The sequence below is a fragment of the Ranitomeya imitator genome, chromosome 3, assembly GCF_032444005.1.
Source record: "Ranitomeya imitator isolate aRanImi1 chromosome 3, aRanImi1.pri, whole genome shotgun sequence".
In the NCBI taxonomy this organism is placed as follows: domain Eukaryota; kingdom Metazoa; phylum Chordata; class Amphibia; order Anura; family Dendrobatidae; genus Ranitomeya; species Ranitomeya imitator.
The window spans coordinates 513,415,304-513,434,421 of record NC_091284.1 but is presented as its reverse complement, the minus strand read 5'-3'; the positions used below and the strand labels follow the sequence as shown (position 1 = coordinate 513,434,421).

Below are 19,118 nucleotides of genomic sequence, written 5' to 3'. Positions count from 1 at the left end.
CCTATGGTGAGAACACTGCTGTATGCCCCAGGGAGGTGAGTGTCCTCTGTTAGGTGGTCTGCACGGTTTATGGCTGCGGTACCGGTACAGTCCTGTGGTGTGAACACTGCTGTATGCCCCAGGGAGGTGACTGTCCTCTGTTATGTGGAGCTGCACAGTTTATGACTGCGGTACCGGTACAGACCTGTGGTGAGAACACTGCTGTATGCCCCAGGGAGGTGAGTGTCCTCTGTTATGTGGTCCGCACGGTTTATGGCTGCGGTACCGGTACAGACCTGTGGTGAGAACACTGCTGTATGCCCCAGGGAGGTGAGTGTCCTCTGTTATGTGGTCTGCACGGTTTATGGCTGCGGTACCGGTACAGAACTGTGGTGAGAACACTGCTGTATGCCCCAGGGAGGTGAGTGTCCTCTGTTATGTGGCCTGCACGGTTTATGGTTGAGGTACCGGTACAGACCTATGGTGAGAACACTGCTGTATGCCCCAGGGAGGTGAGTGTCCTCTGTTAGGTGGTCTGCACGGTTTATGGCTGCGGTACCGGTACAGTCCTGTGGTGTGAACACTGCTGTATGCCCCAGGGAGGTGACTGTCCTCTGTTATGTGGAGCTGCATGGTTTATGGCTGCGGTACCGGTGCAAACCTGTGGTGAGAACAATGCTGTATACACCAGGGAGGTGAGTGTCCTCTATTATGTGGTCTGCACGGTTTATGGCTGCGGTACCGATACAGACCTGTGGTGAGAACACTGCTGTATGCCCCAGGGAGGTGAGTGTCCTCTGTTATGTGGCCTGCACGGTTTATGGCTGCGGTACCGGTACAGACCTGTAGTGAGAACACTGCTGTATGCCCCAGGGAGGTGAGTGTCCTCTGTTATGTGGTCCGCACGGTTTATGGCTGCGGTACCGGTACAGACCTGTGGTGAGAACACTGCTGTATGCCCCAGGGAGGGGAGTGTCCTCTGTTATGTGGTCTGCACGGTTTATGGCTGCGGTACCGGTACAGAACTGTGGTGAGAACACTGCTGTATGCCCCAGGGAGGTGAGTGTCCTCTGTTATGTGGCCTGCACGGTTTATGGTTGAGGTACCGGTACAGACCTATGGTGAGAACACTGCTGTATGCCCCAGGGAGGTGAGTGTCCTCTGTTAGGTGGTCTGCACGGTTTATGGCTGCGGTACCGGTACAGTGCTGTGGTGTGAACACTGCTGTATGCCCCAGGGAGGTGATTGTCCTCTGTTATGTGGAGCTGCATGGTTTATGACTGCGGTACCGGTACAGACCTGTGGTGAGAACACTGCTGTATGCCCCAGGGAGGTGAGTGTCCTCTGTTATGTGGTCCGCACGGTTTATGGCTGCGGTACCGGTACAGACCTGTGGTGAGAACACTGCTGTATGCCCCAGGGAGGTGAGTGTCCTCTGTTATGTGGTCTGCACGGTTTATGGCTGCGGTACCGGTACAGAACTGTGGTGAGAACACTGCTGTATGCCCCAGGGAGGTGAGTGTCCTCTGTTATGTGGCCTGCACGGTTTATGGTTGAGGTACCGGTACAGACCTATGGTGAGAACACTGCTGTATGCCCCAGGGAGGTGAGTGTCCTCTGTTAGGTGGTCTGCACGGTTTATGGCTGCGGTACCGGTACAGTCCTGTGGTGTGAACACTGCTGTATGCCCCAGGGAGGTGACTGTCCTCTGTTATGTGGAGCTGCATGGTTTATGACTGTGGTACCGGTTCCAACCCATGGTGAGAACACTGCTGTATGCCCCAGGGAGGTGAGTGTCCTCTGTTATGTGGTCCGCACGGTTTATGGCTGCGGTACCGGTACAGACCTGTGGTGAGAACCCTGCTGTATGCCCCAGGGATGTGAGTGTCCTCTGTTATATGGCCTGCATGGTTTATGGTTGAGGTATCGGTATAGACCTATGGTGAGAACACTGCTGTATGCCCCAGGGATGTGAGTGTCCTCTGTTATGTGGTCCGCACGGTTTATGGCTGCGGTACCGGTACAGACCTATGGTGAGAACACTGCTGTATGCCCCAGGGGGGTGAATGTCCTTTGTTATGTGGTTTGCACGGTTTATGGCTGCGGTACCGGTACAGACCAGTGGTGAGAACACTGCTGTATGTCCCAGGGAGGTGAGTGTCCTCTGTTATGTGGTTTGCACGGTTTATGGCTGAGGTACCAGTACAGACCTGTGGTGTGAACACTGCTGTATGCCCCAGGGAGGTGAATGTCCTCTGTTATGTGGAGCTGCACAGTTTATGGCTGTGGTACCGGTACAGACCTGTGGTGTGAACACTGCTGTATGCCCCAGGGAGGTGAGTGTCCTCTGTTATGTGGAGCTGCACGGTTTATGGCTGCGGTACCGGTACAGACTTGTGGTTAGATCACTGCTGTATGCCCCAGGGAGGTGAGTGTCCTCTGTTATGTGGAGCTGCATGGTTTATGGCTGCGGTACCGGTACAGACCTGTGGTGAGAACACTGCTGTATGCCCCAGGGAGGTGAGTGTCCTCTGTTATGTGGTCTGCAGGGTTTATGGCCGCGGCACCGGTACAGACTTGTGGTGAGAATACTGCTGTATGCCCCAGGGAGGTGATTGTCCTCTGTTATGTGGTCTGCATGGTTTATGGCCGCGGTACCGGTACAGACCTGTGGTGAGAACACTGCTGTATGCCCCAGGGAGGTGAGTGTCCTCTGTTATGTGGTCTGCACGGTTTAATGCCGCGGTACAGGTACAGATCTGTGGTGAGAACACTGCTGTATGCCCCAGGGAGGTGAGTGTCCTCTGTTATGTGGAGCTGCACGCATTATGGCTGTGGTACCGGTACAGACTTGTGGTGAGAATACTGCTGTATGCCCCAGGGAAGTGAGTGTCCTCTGTTATGTGGTCTGCATGGTTTATGGCCGCGGTACCGGTACAGACCTGTGGTGAGAACACTGCTGTATGCCCCAGGGAGGTGAGTGTCCTCTGTTATGTGGTCTGCACGGTTTATGGCCGCGGTACCGGTACAGACCTGTGTTGAGAACACTGCTGTATGCCCCAGGGAGGTGAGTGTCCTCTGTTATGTGGTCTACACGGTTTATGGCTGCGGTACCGGTACAGACCTGTGGTGAGAACACTGCTGTATACCCCAAGGAGGTGAGTGTCCTCTGTTATGTGGTCTGCACGGTTTATGGCTATGGTACCGGTACAGACCTGTGGTGTGAACACTGCTGTTTGCCCCAGGGAGGTGAGTGTCCTCTGTTATGTGGTCTGCACGGTTTATGGCTATGGTACCGGTACAGACCTGTGGTGTGAACACTGCTGTATGCCCCAGGGAGGTGAGTGTCCTCTGTTATGTGGTCTGCATGGTTTATGGCTGCGGTACCGGTACAGACCTGTGGTGAGAACACTGCTGTATGCCCCAGGGAGGTGAGTGTCCTCTGTTATGTGGTCTGCATGGTTTATGGCCGCGGCACCGGTACAGACTTGTGGTGAGAATACTGCTGTATGCCCCAGGGAGGTGATTGTCCTCTGTTATGTGGTCTGCATGGTTTATGGCCGCGGTACCGGTACAGACCTGTGGTGAGAACACTGCTGTATGCCCCAGGGAGGTGAGTGTCCTCTGTTATGTGGTCTGCACGGTTTAATGCCGCGGTACAGGTACAGATCTGTGGTGAGAACACTGCTGTATGCCCCAGGGAGGTGAGTGTCCTCTGTTATGTGGAGCTGCACGCATTATGGCTGTGGTACCGGTACAGACTTGTGGTGAGAATACTGCTGTATGCCCCAGGGAAGTGAGTGTCCTCTGTTATGTGGTCTGCATGGTTTATGGCCGCGGTACCGGTACAGACCTGTGGTGAGAACACTGCTGTATGCCCCAGGGAGGTGAGTGTCCTCTGTTATGTGGTCTGCACGGTTTATGGCCGCGGTACCGGTACAGACCTGTGGTGAGAACACTGCTGTATGCCCCAGGGAGGTGAGTGTCCTCTGTTATTTGGTCTACACGGTTTATGGCTGCGGTACCGGTACAGACCTGTGGTGAGAACACTGCTGTATACCCCAAGGAGGTGAGTGTCCTCTGTTATGTGGAGCTGCACGCATTATGGCTGTGGTACCGGTACAGACTTGTGGTGAGAATACTGCTGTATGCCCCAGGGAAGTGAGTGTCCTCTGTTATGTGGTCTGCATGGTTTATGGCCGCGGTACCGGTACAGACCTGTGGTGAGAACACTGCTGTATGCCCCAGGGAGGTGAGTGTCCTCTGTTATGTGGTCTGCACGGTTTATGGCCGCGGTACCGGTACAGACCTGTGGTGAGAACACTGCTGTATGCCCCAGGGAGGTGAGTGTCCTCTGTTATGTGGTCTACCCGGTTTATGGCTGCGGTACCGGTACAGACCTGTGGTGAGAACACTGCTGTATACCCCAGGGAGGTGAGTGTCCTCTGTTATGTGGTCTGCACGGTTTATGGCTGTGGTACCGGTACAGACCTGTGGTGAGAACACTGCTGTATGCCCCCGGGAGGTGAGTGTCCTCTGTTATGTGGTCTGCACAGTTTATGGCTGCGGTACCGGTACAGACCTGTGGTGTGAACACTGCTGTATGCCCCAGGGAGGTGAGTGTCCTCTTTTATGTGGTCTGCACGGTTTATGGCTGCGGTACCGGTACAGAACTGTGGTGAGAACACTGCTGTATGACCCAGGGAGGTGAGTGTCCTCTGTTATGTGGTCTGCACGGTTTATGGCTGAGGTACCGGTACAGACCTTTGGTGTGAACACTGCTGTATGCCCCAGGGAGGTGAGTGTCCTCTGTTATGTGGTCTGCATGGTTTATGGCTGTGTTACCGGTACAGACCTGTGGTGTGAACACTGCTGTATGCCCCAGGGAGGTGAGTGTCCTCTGTTATGTGGAGCTGCACGGTTTATGGCTGCGGTACCGGTACAGACCTGTGGGGAGAACACTGCTGTATGCCCCAGGGAGGTGAGTGTCCTCTGTTATGTGGAGCTGCACGGTTTATGGCTGCGGTACCGGTACAGACCTGTGGGGAGAACACTGCTGTATGCCCCAGGGAGGTGAGTGTCCTCTGTTATGTGGTCTGCACGGTTTATGGCTGTGGTACCGGTACAGACCTGTGGTGAGAACACTGCTGTATGCCCCAGGGAGGTGAGTGTCCTCTGTTATGTGGAGCTGCACGGTTTATGGCTGTGGTACCGGTACAGACCTGTGGTGAGAACACTGCTGTATGCCCCAGGGATGTGAGTGTCCTCTGTTATGTGGTCTGCACGGTTTATGGCTGTGGTACCGGTACAGACCTGTGGTGAGAACACTGCTGTATGCCCCAGGGAGGTGAGTGTCCTCTGTTATTTGGTCTGCACGGTTTATGGCTGTGGTACCGGTACAGAACTGTGGTGAGAACACTGCTGTATGCCCCAGGGAGGTGAGTGTCCTCTGTTATTTGGTCTGCACGGTTTATGACTGCGGTACCGGTACAGAACTATGGTGAGAACACTGCTGTATGCCCCAGGGAGGTGAGTGTCCTCTGTTATGTGGCCTGCACGTTTTATGGTTGAGGTACCGGTACAGACCTTTGGTGAGAACACTGCTGTATGCCCCAGGGATGTGAGTGTCCTCTGTTATGTGGTCCGCACGGTTTATGGCTGCGGTACCGGTACAGACCTATGGTGAGAACACTGCTGTATGCCCCAGGGAGGTGATTGTCCTCTGTTATGTGGTCTGCACGGTTTATGGCTCCGGTATCGGTACAGACCTATGGTGAGAACACTGCTGTATGCCCCAGGGAGGTGATTGTCCTCTGTTATGTGGTCTGCACGGTTTATGGCTGCGGTATCGGTACAGACCTGTGGTGTGAACACTGCTGTATGCCCCTGGGAGGTGAGTTTCCTCTGTTATGTGGTTTGCATGGTTTATGGCTGCGGTACCGGTACAGAACTGTGGTGAGAACACTGCTGTATGCCCCAGGGAGGTGAGTGTCCTCTGTTAGGTGGTCTGCACGTTTTATGGCTGCGGTACCGGTACAGACCTGTGGTGTGAACACTGCTGTATGCTCCAGGGAGGTGACTGTCCTCTGTTATGTGGAGCTGCACGGTTTATGACTGCGGTACCGGTACAGACCTGTGGTGAGAACACTGCTGTATGCCCCAGGGGGGTGAGTGTCCTCTGTTATGTGGTCTGCACGGTTTATGGCTGCGGTACCGGTACAGACCAGTGGTGAGAACACTGCTGTATGCCCCAGGGAGGTGAGTGTCCTCTGTTATGTGGTTTGCACGGTTTATGGCTGAGGTACCGGTACAGACCAGTGGTGAGAACACTGCTGTATGCCCCAGGGAGGTGAGTGTCCTCTGTTATGTGGAGCTGCACGGTTTATGGCTGTGGTACCGGTACAGACCTGTGTTGTGAACACTGCTGTATGCCCCAGGGAGGTGAGTGTCCTCTGTTATGTGGAGCTGCACGGTTTATGACTGCGGTACCGGTACAGACCTGTGGTGAGAACACTGCTGTATGCTCCAGGGAGGTGAGTGTCCTCTGTTATGTGGTCTGCACGGTTTTTGGCTGCGGTACCGGTACAGACCTGTGGTGAGAACACTGCTGTAGGTCCCAGGGAGGTGAGTGTCCTCTGTTATGTGGAGCTGCACGGTTTATGGCTGCGGTACCGGTACAAACCTGTGGTGTGAACACTGCTGTATGCCCCAGGGAGGTGAGTGTCCTCTGTTATGTGGTCTGCACAGTTTTTGGCTGCGGTACCGGTACAGACCTGTGGTGAGAACACTGCTGTATGCCCCAGGGAGGTGAGTGTCCTCTGTTATGTGGTCTGCACGGTTTATTGCTGCGGTACCGGTACAGACCTATGGTGTGAACACTGTTGTATGCCCCACGGAGGGGAGTGTCCTCTGATATGTTGTCTGCACGGTTTATGGCTGCGGTACCGGTACAGACCTGTGGTGAGAACACTGCTGTATGCCCCATGGAGGTGATTGTCCTCTGTTATGTGGTCTGCAAGGTTTATGGCTGTGGTACAGGCACAGACCTGTGGAGAGAACACTGCTGTATGCCCCAGGGAGGTGTGTGTCCTCTGTTATGTGGTCTGCATGGTTTATTGCTGCGGTATCGGTACAGACCTGTGGTGTGACCACTGCTGTATGCTCCAGCGAGGTGAGTGTCCTCTGTTATGTGGGTCTGCACGGTTTGTGGACGCTGTACAGGTAAAGGTAATTGGTGTGAACACTGCTGTGTGCTCCAGGCGGGCCAGTGTCCTCTATTATGGGGGTCTGCACGGTTTGTGGACGCTGTACAGGTACAGGACCTTTCACTGGAATACAGGACAGTATACATCTCATTCACTCCCAACATAGGTATCAGCAGCATCGCCACGTAATCATTTTATTTCCACAACAACCCCTAGGTATCATGTCTGCTATCTGGAGCTAAAAGGGTTATTCCCAAAATAGTAACATGGAGAAGGGAAATCTTACTGATCACTGGGGGTCCAGTCTCTAGGACCCCCATGACCCCAAACCAGACTCAGGATCTGCAGAGATTTGTACAAGCTCCACCTCCGCCCCATTCATTGTCTTTAGGACTCCTGGGAAATAGGAGTGCAGCGCTCGGCTATTCCTATAGACAATGAGTGGCTGGTGGACAAGTCTGCAAACTTTATTCCAGACTGGACCCTGCAGAGCCTGTTTTTTTTTTGTTTTGTTTTTTTTTTGTTTAATGCTGGAGGCCCTAGCAGTTGGACTTCCAACAATTGCTAAGTTATCCCTTATCCTTAATTTAGTGGGAATAATGCTTTTAAGTTTGATCTTTACTTCACTCTAAATTGCATCAATCAGCTACCCATGTCATCCTCACCTCAGAAACATTTCCAAAATCAACCATTGTAACCACGGAAATGGCTAAAACTCTTACTGTCACTTTGATTAATTCTTGTCGGGGCTACTGTAACTCGCCACTAACCCATTTTACATTCACTAAACTTTCCCCTCTACAATCTGTACTGAAGGCAGAATCCAGACTCATCCGCCTGTCCAACCATTGCAGCGATGCCTCCATCCTGTGCCAGTCACTGAACTGGTTACCCTTCTGTCACGATTCACACCGTGACTGTCACCCCTACGTCACGGATCGGGGTGACTTTAGGCCAACAGACGGCTATCACAAGTGCAGGGGGCTTATCTTAGTTATCCCTCCACTGCTACACTGTGATGAAAACACACACAAGGCTATTGACCTCTTAGTTTACCGCAGGGGGTTATTTTAGTTATCCCACTGCTCTGCAATATAACACGAACTGCAGGGATTTATGTATGTCCCGCTTTACAGTTCCGCTTGAAAACTTGCAGCTCCCTGGCGCCCCCTTACCCTCTGGTCAGATTAGGTACTACACCTAGGGTAATTAGTCGCCAGAAAGGCTGCCTGCTATGTACTGGCTATTGGGCACGCTGCAGCGAGGCGATATAACTACTCCCACTCAGGAAGGAACAATAATTATCAATGCCGCTGTCGCTACAATGACTCCCAAAGGCACAGACCAAGGTATGCTGCCACCAGCTTCGATTAACGGGTCCGAAGCTAACCCAAAATGTAATTCCCTTCAGAAGACTTGGGGTACGTTTTAGAGCAGGAGAACGAAACTAGTATTTTAGATATTTTACTCCGTAAAAGAACAGGCAGTGTTTATAAAAATATTACAAGGATGTTACAATAAGAACAAATGGAAATATGTACAAGCAATTATAAAATAAAGGGATTAAATGAGAAAAGGTACAACTCACATGTTCTCAGGTCATTTCAGGAAAAACCAGACTAGTGGGCGGAGCTCCAAATATCCCAGTTCATCAGGGCTGGCAGTAAGAGCTCCTCAGGTAAGACTAACTGCTGGGTGCCTTGCAGAATACGTATAAACTGTAGCTTCGTGACATCACTAAAGTGTTGGTTAATGATATTCACTGAGGTCAGAGATATTTACTTTCCTAGACTCTGGAGACAAAAGAAATTCCTGACTGAGAAGGGAGGGACAACAGGTGGGCTTTGCAGGATTGGTCACCTGCAGTTTAAAGCCACACTCTGCTCACACACTAGCTTCAAGTTACCCAGTGTCTGCCATAGGGCTGGTTTGTTGTATTCATGGGGGGGGAGAGGGGTGTCAGAACCATGGTCAGATGTGCAAAAATCCCTCAGCTATGGTTTTTGCATTATCGTGACACCTTCTGCTATAGAATAGAATGTGAACGTATCACTGTCACCAATAGAGCTCTCCACTGTGCAGCCTTGTCCTACATCTCCTCCCCTGTCAGTCATAGTATGGGCTTTGTGTTCTCCTGAAGCCTTATGTCCTTGCTCTGTGCACACAGAAGCTGAATGGCCTCTGGGATTTGGGATTAACCCCTCACATTACAGAGTAAGTAGGGATGCCACCGAACAAGCCCAATCTGACTTCCTCAAAGTCTCTCATCCATGTGATTGTCAGCATTTGGAGCGTGCACTGGGCTACAAGCAGGGATGAGATGTATATACTGTTAGGTGGACCACATGATTCAGGCTGCTGTAAATTGTGACTAGCTGTAGATGTAAATATGCAATAATATAGATCATGTCAACTTTTTCAGAGACTCCATCTTTTCTGGCCAAATGTCTCAAGGCGAGCTGAAATCCTTGTCCCAAGAAGAACTGCGGAAAAGACTTTATCAGACATTTAAAAAGAAGGGAGTTTTGGATTCATTGAAGGTAATTCTGTGTTTCTCAGTGGTTTACATCCAGAGGCTGAAATCTTGTCATCAAAGTATATTGGAACGTTGCTTACAATGTCCGTAATTCATCAGGATTGGCATTTTGTATGCTGGATGAAGGGAGTGCTGGGGTAACATGCGTCAAGTCCATTAAGAGGTTTGTGTCTCCTAATGAGTTATTCGCATGTTCCAGCGGCAAAACAATGTACTGTGATCTCAGATTGGAGTACATTTCCATATGATGAATTTGTCAGCCTCATGGCTAAGCTCCGCTCATTACTAAAAAGTAAGGCCGACCTGGCTGGGACTGATGTAAAAACAGCAAAAGTCCCAAAACTTGTGCAACTCAGCAGAGCCACAGACGTTTGCAACATGTTTGGTGGAAGCTGTTTGATGAATTGGGGCATTGATTAAAAAAATGCTTAATCGCATAACTCTGTAAAACAGAATAAAGGGGTCGTCCACGATTTAAAAACACTTTTTTGTTTTTAATATAAATTAAAGCCCATACTCATTTGGTGCCACCTTTAGCTGCTGGCGTCCCTTGCTGGACTCCTGGCTTTCACTTCTGGCAAGCAGCCGATCAGTGGCCACCTTTTAAATATTCTAAATGCTTGAAATCAATGTTCCAGTTTCTATCAAATTACATATTTTTTTTATTCATTTTTTATTTTCAACTAGACACAACTTAGAAATCAGCTCATCCAAGATCTGAAGCTCCGTGTCGGCAGTGGCCAGTCCCTTCAGTCTCCTCTGGTTTCTGGTGACTCTCTATTGCACAGGGCCTGCAACAGTCTGGTGGCCGATCACCTGAGCAGATGTGGCTATGAGTTCTCTCTGTCTGTGTTTTATCCAGAGTGTGGTCTGGAGAAAGATAAGGTAGGTCGTATTTGGCGTGATGAACCCTAGAGACATACATCTACTGGTAAATGTCACCTGGCCATTGTCCTATCACTTATGCTGGAAACTACACGTTGTGCATCTGGGATGATTTTTTTCTATTTTATTGAGTGTTTTGATGATTACTGAAATAAGTTACCGAAATCGCACGCCCACAGTGCTTTATATATATATATATATATATATATTATACAGCACAAGCTGACCCACGGTGAGAGTTTGAAATCCACAACATGACAATTTCTCTTGTGGGTATGCTGCGTTTTCTGTGTGGATTTTCCCCACAGACAAGCATTAGACTCAGAAAATCCACATGTAAACATAAAATATGCGTTTTGATCCCAGTTTATATGCTAAACACACGTCACTACCCTGACATGAACAAAGATTAAGTACCTTATTTGCGGATTATAAGACGCACCGGCCCAGAAGACGCTTCGGTGGGTGCGGCTGCAGTGGAGTGGGGTTACAGGAGGCAGGGTCACTGCTTCAGGAGGCCAGCGGTGGCAGGAGCCGGGCAATGCGGCACAGCCTGGGATCTCAGAAGATTTTGGCGCCGGTGACCAAAGTCCATTTTCTTTATGATATCTCTTCGGTGGGGTCCGGAAAATGGCCTCCAGAGGCGGCGCATGAGCAGATTGAGATCTTGGGAGACAATCTGTGCATGCACCGCCTCCAGCGGCCATTTTCCTATAGCCCACCGCAAGGATATCATGGACTCCTCTATCCGGCGCCAACACTTTCTGAGATCCCAGGCATTGTGTCTCTTCTGCCGCCGACCTTTTGAAGCACCAACCCTGCCTCCTGTGACCCACTCCACCGCCGCCGTCCCCCAGTGAGCTCACTCTGGATTATAAGCCGCAACCCTATTTTCCTCCCAAATTTAGAGTAAAAAAAGTGCGTCTTATAATCCGAAAATACAGTATGTTTGCAGCACGCTGTAAAGGAGCATCATCTAAACCACATTCCTTTTCCTATGAAGGATTTCTCGATCCAAGATTTAATGCAGCTGCTGAAAATCAACCCCAAATCCAGCATCTACAAGTCTCTGGTAATTTTGATTTTTATTGTATTTTTATTGTTGCTTTCAACATGCTGTGCTTTGATGATTGTTTGTTTATTTCTCTTTTTTTCTCCCGCAGATGTCAACCCACCAAAACAGTAGTAGGAAAGGTATAATTATATTGTTTGGCTATCCATATTGTTGTTTGATTCAGAAAAGGCATGTGTCCATATTTCAGATTAGTCTCTGTATAATAGTTAGTGATATGTGTGCACGCTGGGATAAGCTGTTCTCCGACCATGCTCAGGTGCTAGCAGAGTGCACTCGAATAATATGTTCAAGTCCCCTTGACTGCACGTCTTGTGGCTGTTAGACAGCAGCAACACGTGCAGTGATTGTCTAACAGCCGTGGGGGCTTGAACATATTATTCGAGCACGCCGACGGCACTCTGCTAGCACCAGAGCATGGTCGGAGAACACCTTATCCCAGCACGCGCACACCTCACTAATAACAATCTACTATATAATTGTCTAAGGTTCACTTCCGTCTTTCTGTCCTTCTGTCTGTCTGTCACGGATATTCATTGGTCGCGGCCTCTGTCTGTCAAGGAAATCCAAGTCGCTGATTGGTCGCGGAAAAAAAGCCACGACCAATCTGCAATGGGCACAGTCCGGACGAAAATGGCCGCTCCTTACTTCCCGCAGTCACTGCCCGGCGCCCGCATACTCCCCTCCAGCCACCGTTAACACAGGGTTAATGCCGGCGGTAACGGACCACGTTATGCCGCGGGTAACGCACTCCATTACCGCCGCTATTAACCCTGTGTGTCCTCAAATTTTTACTATTGATGCTGCCTATGCGGCATCAATAGTAAAAAATCTAATGTTAAAAATCATAAAAAAAACAAAAAACCTGCTATACTCACCCTTCGTTGTCCGCAGAGCCGGCCGCCATCTTCCGTTCCCAGCGATGCATTGTGAAATTACCCAGAAGACTTAGCGGCCTCGCGAGACCGCTAAGTCATCTGGGTAATTTCGCAATGCATCCTGGGAATGGAAGATGGCGGCAGCCGCGCGCTCATCGCCTGCGCCAGATCTGAAGGTGAGTATGTTAGAACTACAAGGGGCCCTCGGATCCGAAGGTGAGTATGTTTATTTTTTTATTTTTTAACCTGTGACATACGTGGCTGGGCAATATACTACGTAGCTGGGCAATATACTATGTCGCTGGGCAATATACTATGTAGCTGGGCAATATACTATGTAGCTGGGCAGTATACTACGTGGCTCTGTGCTGTATACTACATCGCTGTGCAATATACTACGTCACTGGGCAATATACTACGTGGCTGGCCAATATACAACGTCACTGGGCAATATACTTCGTGGCTGCGCAATCTACTACATAGCTGGGCAATATACTACGTCACTGGGTAATATACTACGTGGCTCTGTGCTGTATACTACGTCGTTGTGCAATATACTACATCACTGGGCATTATACTACGTGGCTGGCCAATATACTACGTCACTGGGCAATATACTACGTGGCTGGGCAGTATACTACGTGGCTGGGCATTATACTACGTCACTGGGCAACATACTACGTGGATCTGTGCTGTATACTACGTCACTGTTAGTGTTGAGCATTCCGATACCGCAAGTATCGGGTATCGGCCGATACTTGCGGTATCGGAATTCCGATACCGAGTTCCGATACTTTTGTGGTATCGGGAATCGTTATCGGATCCATATTAATGTGTAAAATAAAGAATTAAAATAAAAAATATTGATATATTCACCTCTCCGGAGGCCCCTGGACATCACCGCGGGTAACCGGCAGGCTTCTTTGTTTAAAATGAGCGCGTTTAGGACCTGAGAATGATGTCGCGGCTTCTGATTGGTCGCGTGCCGCTCATTTGACCGCCACGTGACCAATCACAAGCCGCAACGTCATTCTCAGGCCCTAAAGTCCTCATTCTAGGAATTTAGGACCTGAGAATGACGTTGCGGCTTCTGATTGGTCGCGTGGCGGTCACATGAGCGGCACGCGACCAATCAGAAGCCGCGACGTCATTCTCAGGTCCTAAACGCACTCATTTTAAACAAAGAAGCCTGCCGGTTACCCGCGGTGATGTCCAGGGGCCTCCGGAGAGGTGAATATATCAATATTTTTTATTTTAATTCTTTATTTTACACATTAATATGGATCCCAGGGCCTGAAGGAGAGTTTCCTCTCCTTCAGACCCTGGGAACCATCAGGATACCTTCTGATACTTGGTGTCCCATTGACTTGTATTGGTATCGGATATCGGTATCGGCGATATCCGATACTTTTCGGGTATCGGCCGATACTGTCCGATACTTTCAAGTATCGGACGGTATCGCTCAACACTAGTCACTGTGCAATATACTACGTAGCTGGGCAATATACTACGTGGCTGGACAATATACTACGTGGCTGGGCAATATACTACGTCACTGGGCAATATACTACGTCACTGGGCAATATACTACGTCACTGGGCAATATACTACGTCACTGGGCAATATACTATGTCACTGGGCAATATACTACGTGGCTGGGCAATATACTACGTGGCTCTGTGCTGTATACTACGTCGCTGTGCAATATACTACATCACTGGGCATTATACTACGTGACTGGGCAATATACTACGTGGCTGGGCAATATACTACGTGGCTGGCCAATATACGACTTCACTGGGCAATATATTTCGTGGCTGCGCAATATACTACATAGCTGGGCAATATACTACGTCAGTGGGCAATATACTATGTGGCTGGGCAGTATACTACGTGGCTGGGCATTATACTACGTCACTGGGCAATATACTACGTGGATCTGTGCTGTATACTACGTCGCTGTGCAATATACTACGTAGCTGGGCAATATACTACGTGGCTGGGCAATATACTACGTGGCTGGGCAATATACTACGTGACTGGGCAATATACTACGTGACTGGGCAATATACTATGTCACTGGGCAATATACTACGTGACTGGGCAATATACTACGTGGCTCTGTGCTGTATACTACGTCGCTGTGCAATATACTACATCACTGGGCATTATACTACGTGACTGGGCATTATACTACGTGACTGGGCAATATACTACGTGGCTGGGCAATATACTATGTGGCTGGGCATTATACTACGTCACTGGGCAATATACTACGTGGCTCTGTGCTGTATACTACGTCGCTGTGCAATATACTACATCACTGGGCATTATACTACGTGACTGGGCAATATACTACGTCACTGGGCAATATACTACGTGGCTGGGCAATATACTACGTGGCTGGGCATTATACTACGTCACTGGGCAATATACTACATGGCTCTGTGCTGTATACTACGTCGCTGTGCAATATACTACGTCACTGGGCAATATACTATGTGGCTGGGCAATATACTACGTGGCTGGGCAATATACTACGTGACTGGGCAATATACTACGTGACTGGGCAATATACTATGTCACTGGGCAATATACTACGTGACTGGGCAATATACTACGTGGCTCTGTGCTGTATACTACGTCGCTGTGCAATATACTACATCACTGGGCATTATACTACGTGACTGGGCATTATACTACGTGACTGGGCAATATACTACGTGGCTGGGCAATATACTATGTGGCTGGGCATTATACTACGTCACTGGGCAATATACTACGTGGCTCTGTGCTGTATACTACGTCGCTGTGCAATATACTACATCACTGGGCATTATACTACGTGACTGGGCAATATACTACGTCACTGGGCAATATACTACGTGGCTGGGCAATATACTACGTGGCTGGGCATTATACTACGTCACTGGGCAATATACTACATGGCTCTGTGCTGTATACTACGTCGCTGTGCAATATACTACGTCACTGGGCAATATACTATGTGGCTGGGCAATATACTACGTGGCTGGCCAATATACAACGTCACTGGGCAATATACTTCGTGGCTGCGCAATATACTACATGGCTGGGCAATATACTACGTCACTGGGCAATATACTACGTCGCTGGGCAATATACTACGTTGCTGGGCAATATACTACGTGGACATGCATATTCTAGAATACCCGATGCGTTAGAATCGGGCCACCATCTAGTATGATTATAATAATTATATAATTCAAAGATTCCTCCTGTAATGGCGATAGCCGACGTGGCTGTTTGTGCTTGTGTGATTATCTGTCTCCATGTACCCTATGGATGAGGCTTTGTTTATTCTCTTACATATCGATGGTGATACGATAGTATTCAATATATACGAATGTTGGTGTGTAATTGTGGCTATTTCTGCTCTTCAATGGCTATAGTTAATATTTCTATATTTTGGAGGTTTTCTCGTACAGATCCTGGCAGAACTGATAGACAACCACCTGAACAGAGATGGCAGAGATGCCAATACACAGACCGCCGCAACTTCTCCTTACAGGGAGTCAATAGGTATAATTTACTAATAATCCAGCTGCTCTTCTTTCAGTTTTTACTATTATGAGTTGTGTTTTCACACTTATGTTGAAGCTTAGTATTACTCTTTGGTAGATACTAAAGTTTGTGCTTTATTCTCAACTATATTCTCAACTATATAAAAAAATAAAATAAACCAGACCTTGTCATTCTCAACAGTATGCAGAAAAAACCTAAGAAAGGAACACAATGAACATACACCTGGCTGAAAGAAAGTAAAAGCAATAGTGCATAGTAGGGTTGAGCGAAACGGATCGTTCATTTTCCAAAGTCGCCGACTTTTGGCAAAGTCGGGTTTCATGAAACCCGACCCGATCCCTGTGTGGGGTCGGCCATGCGGTACGCGACTTTCGCGCCAAAGTCGCGTTTCGTATGATGCGCTTGGCGCCATTTTTTCAGCCAATGAAGGAGCGTGGGCAGAGTGATGACATAGGTCATAGGGGCGTGGACGCCTATCGTCATCTTGTCGCTTGTGCGCTGTAGCGATTTGAAATGTGTAACACCAACTTTTCTGTTCAGGGACGGAGGGACGGAGGGAAGAGAGAGAGAGAGAAAAAAAAAAAAAAAATCCCATTGACTTTGCATTGGGTTTCGTGTTTCGGTCGATCCCTGACTTTTCGCCATAATCGGCCGATTTCACTCGACTCGACTTTAGAGATAGTCGGGTTTCGCGAAACCTGACTCGACCCTAAAAAAGTAAAAGTCGCTCAACCCTAGTGCATAGAAATAACATGGGGTACTTAGTATACACTATTTTGATTAAAAAAAAAGCATACAAGCCATCCCACCGCAGCAAGGTGCACCCAAATCGGGACAGTCTTAACCTCTAGTATTAAAACCTTACCATGTGTCAAAGTGACCTCAATGTGAATAAAGTCCGAGCAGGACTGGGACCCAACTGTGGACACCCGGCAATGGGAAGCTATATAATAGTAATGCCCAGCTGAAAGAAAGGGCAGCCATGCCCTTGTATGCACAGTGCAAGAAACTAAAGCAAAACTGAAAGAAATGGACTGGAGTATGTTAAGCAACGTCTAGGAGCATGTTCACACTGGCCATTAAACAAGAAATAAAAGGAATATATACCATTCATCTTTTGTTTCCATCTTAGCTTCTGTCTGTTTAATGGCCAGTGTGAACATGCTCTTACACGTTGCATGTACAGGGGGCCTTTATATGGATACACCTGGGTGGGCTATAAAGTTGGATCCAAAATGGCCGCCGTGGTCACCATCCATCTTGAAAAGTTTTCCCCCTCCCATATACTAATGTGCCACAAACAGGAAATTGATATCACCTACTATTCCCATTTTATTTAGGTGTATCCATATACATGGCCCACCCTGTATACCAACTTATATTCCATTTCTTTTGGTTTTTCAATAAGTATGCAGTATACTCTCTATAGAAAAAAGGCTAAACATCGGACAGAGTGGCAGTGTTCTGCTTTGACTACTTTGAAAAATGTCAGCCTGTTTTTTTCTCCTCTGAATTATGCTGTTCTCATTGACTTCATATGTGCCCCTTATTAACTATACAAAATATTTTGCGGAACACAACCGGAGACTGAATATAGCTTTTTTTATGTATTTTATTACTTACTTTCTAAACAGAATCTCTTGCATTTGTTTAACACTATATTCTCCTAATTTTACAGTTGAGAAATTGAAATTTATCGATGAACGGTTTGAAGAAATGTATCCAAAACGCTCAAAATTTGAGTCCCTGGAAGGCAAGCTGGCTGAGTATCGCCGAGAAATGGAAGAGCAGCTCCAGCAAGAAATGTCTCAAAAGGTTTGTATGTTATAGAGTGCAGAAGAACGGAAATTCTACCAATAGAGGACTGGTCAGGGTTTCCCCATTTATGAGAACAGGTCTTAGTATTTGAGGCCAGACATGAGCATAACCTGGAAAACCTAGTCTGTAACACCTCTTTAAATGATAGATTTTAACTTAATTTGTTTTCCCTGCACAACCCCTTTAATAAAGGAACACATATCTGATGTATAGGTGATAATCAGTGGGTGTCCAACCGGCCGACCCTGCACCAATCGGCAGAACGAGAAACTTTTATCACTGTTACAAAAGCAACAGGTCGGAGGCTCATCTGTCTCTCTATTTATTCTGTATGAGTCTGCTGGAAAAAGTCAAACGCACTGCTTAGCGCAGCCCCATAGGGAATTGATGGATTGCACATCGAGCATGCACACCCCACTCCATTCAAAAGGAGATAAAAGTGCTTTGTACTGCAGATTGGTGGGGTCCCAGCAGTCAGACTCTCAACAACCTACAAGTTATCATTTATCCTTTTGCACTGAAAAGTGACTGCCATGTACAAATACCCTATCTGGTGCCCTTTGTTTTCTTCCTGGTCCTCCTGCATGCAAGAGTGGCATAAGGATTCACTCTTCCGCCGTAGCTGCCATCTTGAACATGAGTTCTGGAAGGCCGATCTCAAAGGAGAAGGCACCAGGTCAGGTGAGACTGTACCTGGCAAATTTCTAGTCCATTTTTAGTGTCAGAAAGTAGGGTCACTTATTATCAGGTTATGTAACAGGATACATGTTTCAACATATGTCATCTTCCATTTATTCATTTTTTTTCCCAAGTTCAAACATTTTAAAGATGTTGAACTTGCAAAAATTAAACTAGAAGAAAGCGAAAAGTCCCAGAAGGAGATTTCAGATTTACGAAGAGAATTGGAAAAGACCTACCAGTTGAAATACGATGGCTTGGTGTCCCGAGAGAAGAATGCGGTGGAGAGACTTCAGAGGCAACAGGAGGTAATGCCAAGCTACTCCTGCTCTAGTATGATGGCGTGTGGCAATACGATCAGACCCGTTGTCTGTGCTGGTCTTTTACATCTTAATATTATCTATTATTTATAGGTTTTTTTATCCTGCTCATTAGCAAAGTTGCCCTGGGGTGTGGGAATCAAACGTCCTTGATATGAGTGACTACCCCAGCAGTGATTGTTA

The 19,118-nt window shown here is 48.2% G+C and overlaps 1 protein-coding gene across 5 annotated transcripts in view; it reads left to right on the top strand.

Moving 5' to 3' along the window:
• Positions 1-19,118, top strand: part of OFD1 (OFD1 centriole and centriolar satellite protein) — a 143,080-nt gene that overhangs the window by 13,506 nt on the left and 110,456 nt on the right. For 3 of the 5 annotated variants that reach the window (XM_069757724.1, XM_069757725.1, XM_069757729.1), the window contains exons 2-8: positions 9,607-9,724; positions 10,408-10,605; positions 11,609-11,677; positions 11,769-11,799; positions 16,009-16,116; positions 17,798-17,934; positions 18,750-18,923. In XM_069757724.1, coding sequence (XP_069613825.1) covers positions 9,629-9,724; positions 10,408-10,605; positions 11,609-11,677; positions 11,769-11,799; positions 16,009-16,116; positions 17,798-17,934; positions 18,750-18,923 — 813 coding nt within the window. In that variant the 5' untranslated portion in view covers positions 9,607-9,628. Of the gene's footprint in view, positions 1-4,743; positions 4,778-6,665; positions 6,696-9,606; positions 9,725-10,407; positions 10,606-11,608; positions 11,678-11,768; positions 11,800-16,008; positions 16,117-17,797; positions 17,935-18,749; positions 18,924-19,118 lie in introns of those variants that run through there. The other 2 variants (XM_069757727.1, XM_069757726.1) reach the window with 2 other exon arrangements.